Source organism: Salvelinus sp. IW2-2015, linkage group LG14 (assembly GCF_002910315.2).
Source record: "Salvelinus sp. IW2-2015 linkage group LG14, ASM291031v2, whole genome shotgun sequence".
Taxonomy (NCBI): Eukaryota; Metazoa; Chordata; class Actinopteri; order Salmoniformes; family Salmonidae; genus Salvelinus; species Salvelinus sp. IW2-2015.
The window spans coordinates 51,627,258-51,640,827 of record NC_036854.1 but is presented as its reverse complement, the minus strand read 5'-3'; the positions used below and the strand labels follow the sequence as shown (position 1 = coordinate 51,640,827).

At 42.1% G+C, this 13,570-nt stretch overlaps 1 protein-coding gene across 1 annotated transcript; it reads right to left on the bottom strand.

Annotated features, from left to right (window-relative positions):
- Positions 1-1,540: 1,540 nt before the first annotated feature.
- LOC111973577 (sex-determining region Y protein-like) lies at positions 1,541-2,682 on the bottom strand. The gene is made up of 2 exons (XM_024000953.1): positions 2,373-2,682; positions 1,541-2,184 (listed from the first exon to the last, which is right to left on the bottom strand). The coding sequence occupies exons 1-2, from the start codon at positions 2,680-2,682 to the stop codon at positions 1,541-1,543; spliced, it is 954 nt and encodes a 317-aa protein (XP_023856721.1).
- Between the last annotated feature and the right edge of the window lie 10,888 nt (positions 2,683-13,570).

Here is a 13,570-nt window from a genome sequence, read left to right as displayed (position 1 = left end):
CAGTCACACATAAACACACACTGTCTGACGGTTTTACATGAGTATCATGGGAATGGACCTGACGTCAGATTTCTTCCGTTCATTCAGGGATCTGTGGGTTGGAGCCTGGAAGTGCTGAGTGGAGCAGCTCTTTAGGCCCCTAATCAGCCCTCTCTCCTTGGGCAGGTCGCTGGAGCTCAGTCCCCTGGCCTCCATCTTGCGCTTCCCCCTTCCCCACAATTAATAACCATCCCTGTCATTATTCAATGTTTCCTCATGTGAACCCTCAATAAAGGATGCATCAAAAAAATATGTGTTGGTGAATTTGAGTGTGGAGTGGGGACTTGTGATGTGTTTTATTGTAGCATTCGTTGCTTGGCTGATGGAGCTAACCTGCCTGGGCCTGTGCCCAGTCAGGTTGGGGCAGAGTGAGAGAAACATTTTCATAAATGGATAAACATTTGGCAGCCAGAGGCATARGAGTCGGGAGATGTGTGGATCTTTGGCATATATTTAGAGCCTTTGTGAGATGTTTTAAAATGAAACAGGAAGTGCGGAGGTTTATGCCCCTGGCGCCCACCCTATTTTCCTCCCCTCGCCCAGTCAAGAAAGACATAGGCCCAGAGATAAAACAGTATGTCAACAGCCTGGCTTCTGCCAACGGCTGGGCAAGCAAAAAACCCAACAGCCTCTCAGTCCACTCCAGTTTGTTGACATAAGTAATAAATATTCCAGATCATTTGTTGCCAGTCATCCATCAAAATATAGTTTTCTTTATAAATGAATCTGTTGAAATGTTGTATAATTTAGTGCACCACACATTTTAATCTGTTAATTGTATAGCATTCACTTGAGAGTAAGGACATCCAAATGTAAGGTTATTTTAGATGTATTTATTTATAAGAAATACTGGGTTGGAAACATTCATCAATAAGAATACATTTTGACAAAAACAAAATATACAATATAAATAACAATGCTAAAAATGTCATCTTTAAAACATATAATAACATTTCCATACTTCTAAATAATATRAAATAAGTTGGGGAAAAAAACAATCATTTAAATTATTACATTTTGGAGTTGACATAGACAGGTTGGTTGTTTAGCAACTCAACCGAAGCGTGCACAACTATGGGGGAAAACAGACAGGGTTGGCTTAGATTGCTGACAACATGTAAACTATATTTTGTCTCCAAATGTTTATTGAAAACATAAAACCTTCGCACAATGAGCACTTGTTATCTCTCAAATACATGGTTAGCTAGCTACAGAATTTTTGCCATATTAGCATAGACATGACATGAGTTCAAACCCCTCAAAACAAGAAATGGTATCAATAACAAGATACAACGAGCTGAAACGAGCCACCTACGATTCCCCACATGGCAGCTTCTTGTCATGTTTCRTAGCTATCTGATCGTTCAGAATCATAACACAACACAGCCTTCTGCCTCATCGATGAGAGTGCATCATTTTCATGACGTTGTCAGCCAACCCATCTATACTGTGAACAACAAAGACAGCTAAAATCTTTGCCATATATGGCAAATTACATAGTTCAGGCCTCCCGTAGGCTGCCTTGCTGGTGATAACTGTACTCCATTGGCTCAGGCCTACATGGGGGCGGGCTCAGGTACTGTTCAAACTCACTGCGGTCCAGATCATACAGCATATCTAGGTGAATCTGCTCCAGATAGAACTCCAGAGAGAGGTCAGTGGAGGAGAACAGCTGGAGGCCCTGGACCATGAAGTCCCCCTGCTCCCAATGAGACACAGCATAGGCTGGGCTGGGGGCCTCACACTGCTGCAGCCCATGCTGGGTAGAGTAGTATGGATGAGGCTCTGCTGGGTATGTCCCTGTGTTAGAGTATTCTAGAAGCTTGTTAGGGAATGTGGATGATGGGTCTGGGTAATTGGACCTGTTTGGGTAGGTCTCGGGCATATGGGAGAAGTATGCCTGGGAGTTTGGGTAGATGGCTGGGTTTGGGTAGGCTTGCTGCTGGTGGCACTGGTTTTGGATTAGGTAGTTGAGAGGGACCAGGGCCTCCACAGGTAGGGCTTTGGGGCCCTTCTTCAGCTGCTTCTTCCTGCGGGGCCGGTACTTGTACTTGGGGTGGTCGATGGTGTGCTGTACTCTCAGGCACTCTGCTTCCTGCATGTAGGGCCGCTTCTCTGCCAGAGACATGGCCTTCCAAGTTTTACCTGCAGCAACACAATCATATTAGATATTAGTATAGAAACACCACAATATGCATGCTACGCTCAGCTAACTTGCTATGTCTGTCCTCATCAATTGGTTAATAGGCTAATAATGATTTTGGTAATTGTTGAAATATGAATAGTCTCATAATAGTTTTAATTCAAATGGAAATTATGTGAATAAAACTTACCGAGCATTTTGCTGAGTTCTTTGTTCTCTAGTTCAGGGTTGAGTTTGGCAAGGCGTCTGCGCTCCTCCTTGGTCCAGATAATAAAGGCGTTCAGCGGCCTTCTGACCCGTGGTTCTGCCAATGGTTTCGGCTCAGGACTAGAGCAGCTGGAGTCGGAGTTGACCGAGAGATGACAAGATGGTACAGAGCCGAGGGATTGCGCCTCGGACATCTGCTCACTCTGGGAAGACGTACCGCAAAACTCGTCGCTTTCAAACATGGCTTTCGTTGTGCAAAGATCGGAATGTGGGGGGATCCGATCAAAGTACATGGTTATGTATCTTTTTTACCTTTGATGTTGCTTTGAGGTTGCTCTCCTACTCCACTAGTGATGGACATTGGCTATATGCGTTCCCGGGTGTCTATCCACCAATAGTAGGCCAGGAGGAGTGGATTTAAGGTGTCAAATCAAGGTGTTCTCTCAAGTCCGTGATAGTTCTTGATGCCTCGCTCAGTCGATCATCAATCAATCAAATGGCCATTTAATGTTAAATCAAAAATAATACCTGTAGGTCTATTATTTGCCTATCGAATTTTAAAAAACTATATAATTTAATTTTTTTAATGATTCGTGATAAATGCTCTCATGATTCGGTACAATGACTGCTCGATTGGATCACGACAATCTTGGCAAATGTGACATAGGCCGTCTTTCCCTTTGAAGTTGAAGGCTAATAATAACAACGTATCCATTATGGATTTACCTTTTATGAAGCTGGCAAATTCCTATGCCTTATGCCAAATGAATCGGATGCCTACTTTGTTCCCCTTTTGAAATATCTTTCCGTTTTTCTATTAAGGCATGACTTCCCTTTCCTCTGTGTGTTATAAATACAATTAAATCAATTGGACATCTATCCTCTAACATCAAAGTTCTCTGGCAGGACTTTAGTTATTCATTATAAGTCACGTGCCAATTGCACGCTCCTCAAATCAAATCAAATCAAATTGTATTGATTAGCAGATGTTATTGCGAGTGTAGCGAAATGCTTGTGCTTCCAGTTCCCGACAGTGCAGTAATATCTAACAGTAATCTAACAATTCCACAACAACTACCTAATACACACAAATCTAAGTAAAGGGATGGAATAAAAATATATACATATAAATATATGGATGAGCGATGACCGAGCAGGATAGGCAAGAAGCAATAGAAGGTATAAAATATAGTATATACATATGAGATGAGTAATGCAAGATATGTAAACATTATTYAAGTGGCATTATTAAAGTGACTTGTGATCCATTTATTCAAGTGGCCAATGATTTCAAGTCTGTATGTAGGCAGCAGCCTCACTTATCAGGTCCACTGTCTCTTTCAAAGCACGTTTTACACCTATGGGTACACTGAAACAAACGTGATCAAGGCAGGTTTATTATAGGATTATGTACACACATATTTACCCCKAACAAAAGCGAGATCTAAACGTTTGATAAGGGTGCATGACAAGCTTATCTTTGTGTGTGACAGTGGCCTATTTCAAGTCGATTCATCAGTAGGCCTATAATACAATAGTCTATTGAGCTAAAGCTATCTTGGACATTCTGTGGGTTTCCATGGGTTAGCACAAAGACATATCCAGTATGTAAAAATATATATGTAAGAAAAATATGAAGCCTATTTTAAACAGGCCTTTTTGACATGTTGGCCATGTTCGTGTTGCCTTTGCCGTGTCAGCCATTGCCGTGTCAGGTTTTTCAGAGTGATAAGATTTGCACAGGAAGTCCTAAAAGGTCAGGAAGGAAAATCTTTTGGAGTTGTGTGGGACAGTACAACCCCCCAGGGAGCTAGGGCGAGCTTGTTTTCATATAAACATGTTTCATTTTCACAACTCGTGATATTGTTCATGAACTCACAAATGTAGATATGAAAATGACCGCAGCGCGTCAACAAACCCTGGCTGTGAAGCGCAGCCTTTGAGTTCAGTCAGTGTATTCCGTATGATTTGCAATTTGCATGACTAGTCTATTACAAAAAAAGACCTAACATTATAGAATTCCTCTTGGTTTCATATGATAATCCCACTCTATTTTCGTTGATTACACATCTGATTATACATCCCCATCAACTTCAACAAGAGGCTAGTGTCATTACAGCAGTTTATGCAGATGTAGAATCAACAAGACACAGGTACGCCTGTCATCCATTCTGGTTTGCACCACCTGTCATGTTTTGTTGTGGCTAGGCGTTGTGAAAATACACACCGCACAGCAGTGTCTTCATTCATTTAGGCCTTCGCCTGCACTGTTTCGCAGTGACAGATGAATTGCTGGATATGTCTTCAGGCCCCGTAAAAGAAAAAGGTAATGGAAGTTGACACCTTGATCAAACAGACGAGTCAGTTCTGATGTTTCTTCGGTTCAGTCAATAACAGGGTGGTCAATGTTTCTTTTTCTTCTAGATGCTCCTCTTTTAGACTCTTCAAAGTCAAAGATCAGTCTGGGCGTCGGCGCAACGAAACTTTGAGCCCTGAGGTGTATGTTTGTGAATCGATATAATGTATGTTTGCTTATTAGACAGACTAATGATAACAGAACGAAGTAATCGAATTTAGGCGCTCCAATTAAAGCATAGGCTGATAGCCACACTAAATATGTGTTAGTAGACTATAGCCCTATTTGTTAAAATTTGCTCTAGCCCTATAGTTAAAGATGTTAATGATATTTTGTCACATACTGCATTCATGATCTCTCACAGGATTCGTTAATCAAGATTATGCGCTTGACATTGCATATGAAACTAATCAAATTAAGTTATTTAGCCCGAATAAAAATACAAAATGATTAAAAAAAGATATCCTTATTATTTATTAGCATACTTTAGAAGCCTAATATTAGCCTAATAAAACACATAAAACATTTTATTTTAACAACACAAAATGTATTGCAATGTCTTTCAGGGAATGTTAGAATTAAGGTTGGAATCCACATCCGAGTGTTAAATAGCACACACAGGCAGCGGCCGTGTGAAAATCGCTAATGGTTTGAATTAATTAGCTTGAATGACTCAGCATGAATACAATAATATTAGTTTCGGTTGACATTTCTGTAAATAATGTTTGACATTCAAAGTAGCGTATCTTATTCCCCCCCTTAACTCTGGTATCTATTTACCTTTGGCATTTACTGGTCAGAAAATATAAACGTGATTTATTTTTTATAGCTGTTCCAAATGTTCCTTATATTCTTAACCATTATTTTGTTATGAATTGCAGGTAGATGTGTGTAATCTCATTGGTTTCTTAATAAATTAATGGATGGCAGTTGACCCACAGTAGGCCTATCATTGCATTGTTTCACGCATGCCATTGTGAGTGTTGAAATCCAAACAGCTAGGGACAGTGATGTTGCTGAATGGTCACTATAATGTTTGAATGGGGATTGTTCTCGGAAGATTCCCCATCACAATGTTCCATTGTATTGGACAGAAGTCATATATGAGACACTCCTGAGACACTCTCTGTCTTCAGTCTGATTTGGAGTGAGCCAGGATGGCCCAGGTGTAGAGATCAGCATTGGAGGTCTCCAGGGGTCTCCACTACAGTCTCTTCACCCGAAGAGCACCTTCTCTGGAATGGGTCACCTTCTCCATGGATGTAAGAACAAGGATTCCCGCTATGACAGTGTCTTGGATGTGGATGAACCTAGGACATGCTGGAGCCAATGCTGTCCCTCAATGGACCAAGGATGTACAGTACAGTGGGAAGAAGAAGCTCATTGGATGGGTCACCTTCTACGTGGATGGGTCAGAACAAAGATTCTTGCTATGACAGTGTCTTGGATGTGGATGAACCTAGGACATGCTGGAGCCAATGCTGTCCCTCAATGGACCAAGGATGTACAGTACAGTAGGAAGAAGAAGCTCATTGGATGGGTCACCTTCTCCGTGGATGGGTCAGAACAAAGATTCTTGCTATGACACTGTCTTCGATGTGGATGTTCCTACACTATCCATAACCTAGAAAGGTTCTTCAGCTGTCCCCATAAGATAACCCTTGAAGAAACCTGTTTGGTTCCAGGTAGAACCCTTTAAGGTCCAGGTAGAACTCGCTTGGGTTCAATGTAGAACTCTTTCCACAGAGGGTTCTACATGGAACCCAAAAGGGTCTACCTGGAACCAAAAAGGGTTCTCTTATCTCTTATCTGAACATTTTACTTTCAGTTCCACCACATACAAACGTAACCCCTGCATGCAAACCACACTGACACAATACAAGATGGTCCCATTGGTGGTGATGATGATTATATCCAGGCATGGCTATCAGCCTCATGTCACTCCATCCAATGAGCTTCCTCTTTCTACTGTACTGTATGTCCTTGGTCCATTGAGGGACAGCATTGGCTCCAGCATATCCTACACGGGTTACTTCAGCTGTCCCTCAATGGACCAAGGACATACAGTACAGTAGAAAGAGGAAGCTCATTGGATGGAGTGACATGAGGCTGATAGCCATGCCTGGATATAATCATCATCACCACCAATGGGACCATCTTGTATTGTGTCAGTGTGGTTTGCATGCAGGGGTTACGTTTGTATGTGGTGGAACTGAAAGTAAAATMTWCAGATTCACCATRTCCCATCCTCGGATGATCTTCARCAACTGTACTTTCAAGCTCTGTGTATTAAAGTAACTCCAATGACAAATGTGTCACTGCAAAAAGGAGACATAGGAAAGAGTATTTCTAACAAGAGGATGTTTGTTGACGAAGCTCTTACAAAACAGTCCCATGTGGAGATACAGGTGAGTTTCCTCACAGTGGTTTATCATAGGAACTTGTGATGAGGTTTGAGCTGCGAGCTGCATTGTTTCGTAAAACTGTGTGAGAGAGGGTGGAGTGGGAATCTGGGGACTTTTGTTCAGACTCCTAGTGTATTGTATGGGCTCAGCAGGCTGCCATCAGATACACTGTCAGGCTAAGACACTATTCTATGTAACAGTCGTGTTCCCCTCCTCTCCCAATTCAATTCAGCAGGCGTGTCCCCTCCTCTATTCCTGCACCCAGTCAGTACTAATCATGTGTCTGAGCACACATCACATAGACCCAGGCCTCAGCCCTGGGTGCTAGCCCCAGCACTTGTAAACAGTGCCCTGCCCTGTCCTACGTGGGGATAGCTGAGACGATTACATGCCCCCTGGGGTGGCTGGGCTTAACGTGGTCTCATTAGCTGAACACAATGATGTCCCCACCTCTCAGAGCAGATAACACACCAGACCCCAAACAGAACTTACAACAGTACAACCACATCCTCAGACCACTAAACCCTGGTTGGCTACAGTGCTGCAGCAGGGACCAGACACAGAATGGGTGTATTCGGCTACATCATTTTTGGGATAATTTCATCATGATTATTTCTTTATTAGGGTGATTTGTGCTTTTACATACATTCTAAATAGCTCATCTGCTTTTCCTTCAGTTTTGTTTTCAACGTTTAGTTTACGTCCACATCTTGGTAACTGAAATAAGACAAAATAATAACAAAATCAAGGTATTTATATTACAGTGTTGTAATACATTCAGTGATGAGGAAGTACATCTTAACAGTATAACCAGCACCTTTGCAAGAGCACAACACAGCTGGTTTAGAAAAAGAAAAAAACACCTCTAGAGATCCAATAGGAACCAATGATGACTCTGTCCATTGTATCAGCCTACTGTGTCATGATGCAGAAAAAACATCAGTGTTCATATCCCATAAACCGATTCCAACTTTATTCCTCCCTAGTGAGTTATCCATAAATGTCTTTCATTGTAAAAATGCATTGCTCAGTAGCTCTGAAATACACTATTGAAGGAGGCATCAAACCTTTCGAGTCAATTCTATTCTTTGCAAATTAGGAATTGTATTCTGGACCTGGCTCTCTGATAAGAACCTTATCTGTTGAATTGAGTGGTTTGTTTATTGTCCGGGCTGTTGAGCTTTGGCATTTGATGAAGTATTGTATTGCCACAGCAGGCTACTGCACTACATCCAATACAGGCAGTCTCAGTCACTGAGCCTCTCTGCCGTTCTACCCAAGCACTGCTGTCATGGAAACTGTATCTCATCATGGTCCTGTGCAATGTGCCAGATTCTCATATTTGACCCAAAGGTAAAGACTTGTCCCCTAGGGAGTGTATAGCCCCTTGATCTGACCCACTGCTCTTCCCTGTCCTGTCCCCGGTCTTATCTGTGTGATCTGCCCATAGCCCAGGTCCCCTGGCAGACAGACAGATAGAGCTCCATCTTATTGTAATTGTCTCTAATTATTAACTGGTCTAGAATCAGTATCAATGTATAGCCCTCACTAGACCTCTGAGATACCATGATATCTGTGTCTTTCCTAGACGGCCTACTCAGAGATAGCAGATAAGTAATCACAATGATCTGATCTGGTCTGCTCGGACAACGACAATATTTGAATGTTTAATTAGATAGTGTGAACTGGGCAGACTATCAGACTCAGACATTGGGTTATTTGTAGCACAAGCCATGGTAAATGCTTGATAAACTCCCAGCAAATCTTTTTAGTCTTAAGTAGGAGAAATGCTTAGACCACTCGATTGACAGGCCATGTGAATGAAGTTTCGAACAAATGTTAAGTCTGGTTAAAGTGTCATTTAGTTTAGTCTAAAACACTTAAGTCTACTATTATACAAATGTGGATGCTTTCTGCGTAGATACTTTKAATTCAACATTAACTCCAGACCAGGGATTTCAGAGAAACCTCTCAAAAGTTTAAACAGTCTCTTCTTTTTTTTAAATGTTCAGACCTGATCCAGATTAAAAAGGATTTCTGTTGCTTTGAAGATAAGGACTGCAGCTCTGCCATAAACAGTAATTGTGTAGTTTCTTTCCTGTGGTGTGATTTATTTAAAGTATTATGCTGTAAGGTTTCAGGATTGTTTTCCTGGCAGGGCCTGCCATGTGTGTACTGTATCTACTACGTATGTATGGAGTTTATTATCGGCAACAAGATGCCAATCCTGAGACCCTCCCCCCATATCCACACACTCAGAAAAACACTCACGATGGCCTTCGAATGTGACATTTATGCAGCGTATACAGAAATAGCATAAGACATTTACAAATGCTATAACTAAATGCGTAGTAAGATTAGAACATTTACATTTAAGAAATTAAGTTGTACACTAAAATTCCCCTAATATTGCAATTGTAAAAGTCTAAAAGAATGTTCAGAGCTATTCCACCTTTGGCAATTGATATTACAATACACCCAAGCAATTTGATTTACATAGTGGAAGATAATACAGATAAAATAATACAAATAAATATTAAGCTATTTATGGAGAACACATATAGAAGAGGCCGGGGAGTATGACTTTTCTGATGCTATTTATTCTGGAATGCCAATGGGGCAATATGTTGTAAATTCAATAGCTTACATCTGTTGGGAAGAATATGTAGAGACGACTACACAGTATAAATATGCGTTGTTTAAAAAAATGTGTCTGATCTAATTAAAATCATGAGGAATGATGAAGAAATTAAAGATTATTCACTATATGGATGTTGTTTTGCATGTGCACATATTACCGATTGCATCAAAGAAGCCCTTTAGTCAGATGCATGTTTTCTGAACTGGGGGTGCACTCTAATGGTGGAATTCCAGAAATGTGATGTGGAATACCTTGTCCTCTTCCTGTCTGAAAGGGTGATCATTTAGATAACAACCAGGAAGTGTTTTTGGAGCATTACATTAACATCATGACATTTTTTAAATACCTTTTACGTTTCAGTCAGCTTTAGAGCATAACAGGGGCAAACTGCAAGTGTGTGCCTCAGATTGTGTTCCAAACAGGGGGTGTAGAATCATTCCAACGTCCAGGCCAGGATACAGCTGCCTATGACTAATTTAAAAACCCCTTCTCAATCTAAGGCAGGCCTTTTCACATGTAACACACAGCAGGCATCTGTTTCCTGTTTTCATTCAGAGTTTTTATTTTCCTTATTTCCCCCTCACCTGTTGGGGTCTACGTTCCTTCCATCATGTTGATCATTGGTGTTTCTCAGTAAGGGGACCTAAAGCACCGCCAGCGGATTTGATCATTACAGCACTTTCATCTGAGACTGCCGTGCGGTCATTAATCAAAGTCAATACATTAGTCAAAGTGTGAGCTATCCCAAGGCTATCCCTCTTCAGTGTATACTATATATACAGTACCAGTCAAAAGTATGGACACAGCTACTCATTAAATGGTTTTTCTTTAATTTTACTATTTTTTATATTGTAGAATAATAGTGAAGACATCAAAACTATGAAATAACACATATGGAATCATGTAGTAACCAAAAAAAAGAGTTAAATCAAAACATATTTGATATTTGAGATTCTTCAAAGTAGCCAACCTTTGCCTTGATGACCGCTTTGCACACTCTTGGCATTCTCTCAACCAGCTTCATTAGGTAGACACCTGGAATGCATTTCAATTAACAGGTGTGCCTTGTTAAAAGTTTATTTATTGTAATTTCTTTCCTTCTTAATGCATTTGAGCCAATCAGTTGTGTTGTGACAAGGTACGGGTGGTATACAGAAGATAGCCCAATTTGGTAAAAGACCAAGTCCATATTATGGCAAGAACAGCTCAAATAAGCAAATAGAAACGTCAGTCCATCATTACTCGAAGACATGAAGGTCAGTCAATCCGGAAGATATCAAGAACTTTGATTGTTTTTCAAGTGCAGTCGCAAAAACCATCAGGCGCTATGATTGAACTGGCTTTCATGAGGACCGCCACAGGAAAGGAAGACCCAGAGTTACCTCTGCTGCAGAGGATAAGTTCATTAGTTACCAACCTCAGAAATTGAAGCCCAAATAAATGCTTCACAGAGTTCAAGTAACAAACACATCTCAACATCAACTGTTCAGAGGAGACTGCGTGAATCAGGCCTTCATGGACGAAATGCTGCAAAGAAACCACTACTAAAGGACACCAATAATAAGAAGAGACTTGCTTGGGCCAAMAAACACGAGCAATGGACATTAGACCGGTGGAAATCTGTCCTTTGCTCTGATGAGTCCAAATTAGAGATTTTTGGTTCCATCCGCCGTCTGTGTGAGATGCAGAGTAGGTGAACGGATGATCTCTGCATGTGTGGTTCCCACCGTGAAGCATGGAGGAGGAAATGTGCTTTGCTGGTGACACTGTCTGTGACTTATTTAGAATTCAAGGCACACTTAACCAGCATGGCTACCACAGCATTCTGCAGCGATARGCTATCTCATCTGGTTTGCGCTTAGTGGGACTCTCATTTGTTTTTCAACAGGACAATGACCCAACACACCTCAAGGCTGTGTAAGGGCTATTTGACCAAGGAGAGTGATGGAGTGCTGCATCAGATAACCTGGCCTCCACAATCACCCGACCTCAGTCCAATTGAGATGGTTTGGGTTGAGTTGGACAGCAGAGTGAAGGAAAAGCAGCAAACAAGTGCTCAGTGTATGTGGGAACTCCTTCAAGACTGTTGTAAAAGCATTCCAGGTGAAGCTGGTTGAGAGAATGCTATCAAAGGCAAAGGGTGGTTACTTTGAAGAATCTAAAATAATAAAACAGATTGATTTGTTTAACACTTTTTTTATTACTACATGATTCCATAGGTGTTATTTCATAGTTTTGATGTCTTCACTATTATTCTACAATGTAGAAAATAGTACAAATAAAGAAAAATCATTGAATGAGAAGGTGTATCCAACCTTTTGACTGGTACTGCATATACAAAAGTATGTGGACACCCCTTCAAATGAGTGGATTCGGCTATTTCAGCCACACCCATTGCTCACAGGTGCATAAAATTGAGCACACAGCCATGCAATCTCCACAAACATTTGCAGTAGAATGGCCTTAATGCCTCCTGAGTGGTGCAGTGGTCTAAGGCACTGTATCGCAGTGCTAGCTGTGCCACTAGAGATCCTTGTTCGAGTCCAGGCTCTGTCGCAGGAGACCATGAGGCGGCGCACAATTGGCCCAGCATCGTCCGGGCTAGGGAAGGGTTTGGCCGGAAAGGATGTCCTTGTCCCATCGCGGTCTAGCGACTCCTGTGGCYGGCCGGGCGCATGCACGCTGATACGGACGCCAGATGTACGGTGTTTCCTCCGACACATTGTGGTGCGGCTGGCTTCCGGGTTAAGCGGGCATTGTGTCAAGAAGCAGTGCGGCTTGGCTGGGTCGTGTTTCAGAGGAAGCATGGCTCTCGACCTTCGCCTCTCCCGAGTCCGTACCGGAGTTTCAGCGATGGGACAAGACTGTAACTACCAATTGCCATGAAATTGAGGAGAAAAAGGGGTAAAACAATTATGAAAATAAAAAAAATTAAAAACGGCCTTACTGAAGAGCTCAGTGACTTTCAACGTGGCACCGTCATAGGATGCCACCTTTCCAACAAGTCAGTTTGTCAAATTTCTGCCCTGCTACAGCCCGTCAACTGTAAGTGTTGCTATTGTGAAGTGGAAACATCTAGGAGCAACAACGGCTCAGCCGCGAAGTGGTAGGCCACACAAGCTCACAGATCGGGACCGCCGAGTGTAAAGATTGTCTGTCCTCGGTTGCAACACTCTCTGCCTCTGGAAGCAACATCAGCACATTAACTGTTCGTCGGGAGCTTCATGAAACGGGTTTCCATGGCCGCGCAGCCACACACAAGTGTAAGATCACCATGCGCAATGCCAAGCGTCTGCTAAAGCGGTGTAAAGCTCACCACCACTGAACTCTGGAGCAGTGTAAACACGTTTTCTGGAGTCATGAATCATGCTTCACCATCTGGCAGTACGATGGACAAATCTGGGTTTGGTGGATGCCAGGAGAATGCTGCCCGCCCCAATGCATAGTTCCAACTGTAAAGTTTGGTGGAGGAGGAATAACGGTCTGGGGCTGTTTTTCCATGGTTCGGCCTAGGCCCCTTTGTTCCAGCGAAGGGAAATCTTAACGCTACACAATACAATGACATTCTAGACAATTCTGTGCTTCCAACTTTGTGGTAACAGTTTGGGGAAGGGCCTTTCCTGTTTCAACATGACAATGCCCCCGTGCACAAAGCGAGGTCCATATAAGAAATGGTTTGTCAAGATCGGTGTGGAACAACTTCACTGGCCTGCAGAGCCCTGACCTCAACCCCATCAAACAACAGGCCTAATCACCCAACATCAGTGCCCGACCTCACT